Below are 3,298 nucleotides of genomic sequence, written 5' to 3'. Positions count from 1 at the left end.
TCATAACATAAAAATATTAAAAACTAAGCTTTATAAGTTTAAATGAAAACATCTTTATATTTAATTATTTGCATTAAATCCATAGACTGTAAAAAATATGGACGTAGTATCCGTGACGTCACCCGTCTGTTCCTGAGAGCTGCTTTGAAGCAAATCGACGGCTGCAGCCATATTGGAAATGCTGTCTTCCGGCCAGCGTCCGGGTGAGCTAGACTCCGGTGGAGAGGCGTGGTTAAGATGGATCGAACGATTATTGGACAATGAAACCGCACTCTTTTAGATCAAGGCTAACAGGGAAGCTATGGCTAAGCTAAGATAAGCTAAGCTAAGCTAAGCCAAGCGAAGCTAGGTTAAGCTTTTTGGAACCAACGGGGCTAACACTGTGCACAGTGTCTGCAAGATGGCTGCATCACTCCCACTCCCGCACTATTCTGCACACTCCTTGAAGTAAGTTATCCCATGGATTTTATCATCTAAAAGTATAATTTAAATCTTGAAACCATTAATTTATTTTTGAATGCACAGTTATAGTAAAACATATTTGTAATTACCAACATTAACAAGATTTTGTCCTGACCGATGGTCGTGACTTACAGAAATATAACATTAGCATTTTTTAAACATATCAGTATATATGAAACGGACAAGTTTAAGCAAATTCTAATATTCAAACAGTCACACTTTGGTATGAGTGTTTTATTAGGGTGTCACCTATCACGTAATAATTACTAAGTTAAGGATTAAGAACTTTTAGAGTGATATTTGTGATCATGCTGTGCTAGTGCTGCTCTTGTTCTTTTTTAAGTTAAATGGGGAATCATTACAAACAAGGAATATGATAAAACTTCTGATAATAAATTAGGACCTGATTAGGACGCACCTCATATTATAATGCATTTAAGTTGGTGCAGTTTTGACCTAAAGGCTGATTTATACTTCTGCGTCGAATCGACGGCGTAACCTACGCCGTAGGTCCGCGTAGCTCCCGTACCTACGCAGAGGCCTACGCACGTAGCTGACGTGCACCTCCTCCAAAATGTAACTACGCGTAGAGCCGACGCGGACCGCAAGCTCTGTGATTGGTCCGCTCGACGGCTTTGTCTTTCCCGCATTCACAGCACTTCCGGGGTCCCGGACATCGGCCACACATCGGCCGTGTATTTCATCTCCTCCTCTCTATTCTTCATGTAATCATGTCTGTATGATAAACAGCAACATGTATCAGCTGGAGATTAACAGAACACACTCTGAATCTCTGTGGGAAAGTAAACAGAGATCGTTGCGGGACCGGAAGCAGGCGACCGGCTATCAGAGAGACCGCACTGCCCTCAGGCGTTTCGGCGGAGAATTGCTGCGCGACACAGACACACCGACGCACAAGTATGTGGTGCTCATGTCCGCGTCAGCCCCTGCTGCGTAGGGCGACGCAGAAGTATAAATCAGCCTTAACAAGGATGTCCGTAGGGGGCTGTGTCAAAATTGTGGTACTTACCTTAACAGCAAAAAGTAAGATATTAAATTAGATATGTTGAAAAAAAAAACATGACAGTTGAAAAAAGCTCTTTCAAGATATTAATTCTATCTTCTAATGACTCCTTATAGGACTGATGAAGGCATGGCTGCCCTTAACAAAACCGCCCCTGCAGGGAAAAATGGAAAAGACTGTAAGTATCAGTCTGACAAACTTCACAGTAAAAAATATTAAGACTACATCTACATCCACTGACTTGCTGCTTTCTTGTTCCATATCATCCTTGCAGATATTACTAGCATTCTAAGAATTGAAAAACTGAGCTGTCTTATATAAGTTAGTTATATATAGATTATAAAAATACCTAAGGCATTAATTGCACCTTTTCCTTTCTCTTTCATAGACAACATCTGGATAATGGGGGACAGCTACGTCCGTCGTGGTGCCCAGAGAGCTGCAGAGACGATGGGAAGCAACCTCGGGATCCAGGGGACACGGATCTGCTGGTTCGGCTGGGGTGGACTGCGGTGGAGGGGCCTCCTCCCCTTCTTTGCCCACAGTCTGAGAGGACGGACAGCGCCGGACGTCCTCCTGGTCCACTGTGGGGGCAATGATGTGGGGGAGGTCAGCGGTGTAAAACTTTTAAATGTAATGAAAGAGGACCTCCAGCATCTCCGTGTCCAGCACCCGCACATGAAAATAATTTTGTCTGGCATCACTCAGCGGTGCCGGTGGAAAGCTGTAAGCATTCCAGCAAAGATAGAGAAGTCTAGAAAATTTATTAACAGTGTCATGGCTACATTTCTGAGGACCTTAGATGGTGCTCTGGTTGAGCACCCTCACATTAAACATGACAGTCCTGGGTTATTTTTGAGGGATGGAGTTCATTTCACACCTAGGGGAAATGACATTTTTTTAACTGATATAGCAAAAAGTCTTAAAGACCACTTCCAAACGCAATGAACTGCTTTCAGTTCAGAGTCTAAATGACTCCGCCTTTGGAATTGGCCTTTAGGACTTCTTTAATTTGCAAAAAAAAAAAAATAGTCCATGACTGTCATGCCAAATGTTGAGATTTATATTTAAATAATAATAATAATAAAATAATAATAATGATAATCATTATTATTATTATTATATTATTATTGTTAATGTTATTGTTAATGTTCCAAAAGCATCTGTAGCCATGACATTGTTCTCTTGACTTTTCTATCTTTCCAAAATTGTTTTCATGTCCGGGTGCCCTTTTCCCAAGGCTGCTTCCCCGACTCTGCAGCGCTCTGTGCCCATGGCGGGCAAAAGCGGGAGCTATACAGCAAAAGCGGGAGCTATAGTCTATGGTGTGTGTATGTATGTATGTATATATGTATGTTGATTTCTGCTGTCTTTAAATTAAATGTTATGATGTTATGAAAACAGAGTAATTAAATTGAAGTTCAAAACCAGATTTTCCTTTGGGTGATGTTCCCATTTATTGCAGTGAAAAAGAATGACATTGTCCAGTTTGTTCATTCAGCTTGCATGCATGTATGGTAAGAACAGTATGCTCCTTTCACCTTCCAACAAAAGACTAGGCTACCTGCCCTAATTTATACACCTGTTCACCATCAGCAGACATTCAAAAATATATTAGTCAGGTAAAACACCACCATCTAGTGGTTTAAAAAATGCATAACAAATGGCTCCAAAGGTTATTATTAGGTGTTATTAGGTGGTTGCACAAGTCTTCAGTATAAACATATTTCTGAATACCACAAGAGAATTTCAGTAATGCATTAAGACTATTTATCTTGAGCTAACACTCTGTATCGACTCTGAAAAAAAATC

At 40.8% G+C, this 3,298-nt stretch overlaps 1 protein-coding gene across 1 annotated transcript; it reads left to right on the top strand.

The window, feature by feature from the left end:
- The first annotated feature begins 328 nt into the window (after window positions 1-328).
- Window positions 329-2,921, top strand: LOC117813099. Its single transcript, XM_034684182.1, has 3 exons — window positions 329-447; window positions 1,603-1,664; window positions 1,875-2,921. Exons 1-3 carry the CDS (start codon window positions 401-403, stop codon window positions 2,432-2,434), a joined length of 669 nt encoding a protein of 222 aa, XP_034540073.1. The 5' UTR covers window positions 329-400; the 3' UTR covers window positions 2,435-2,921.
- Window positions 2,922-3,298: the final 377 nt, after the last annotated feature.

Source organism: Notolabrus celidotus, chromosome 5, assembly GCF_009762535.1.
Source record: "Notolabrus celidotus isolate fNotCel1 chromosome 5, fNotCel1.pri, whole genome shotgun sequence".
Taxonomy (NCBI): Eukaryota; Metazoa; Chordata; class Actinopteri; order Labriformes; family Labridae; genus Notolabrus; species Notolabrus celidotus.
Note: the sequence above shows the minus strand (reverse complement) of the source record. Positions and strands in the feature narration are given on the sequence as shown.

Bases quoted from the DNA above. Each gene is read 5' to 3' on its own strand.
- LOC117813099 (XM_034684182.1), top strand. From the start codon at position 401: ATGGCTGCATCACTCCCACTCCCGCACTATTCTGCACACTCCTTGAA. The intron at 448-1,602 runs GTAAGTTATCCC...GACTCCTTATAG, and splicing joins TATTCTGCACACTCCTTGAA to GACTGATGAAGGCATGGCTG. The intron at 1,665-1,874 runs GTAAGTATCAGT...TCTCTTTCATAG, and splicing joins AGGGAAAAATGGAAAAGACT to ACAACATCTGGATAATGGGG.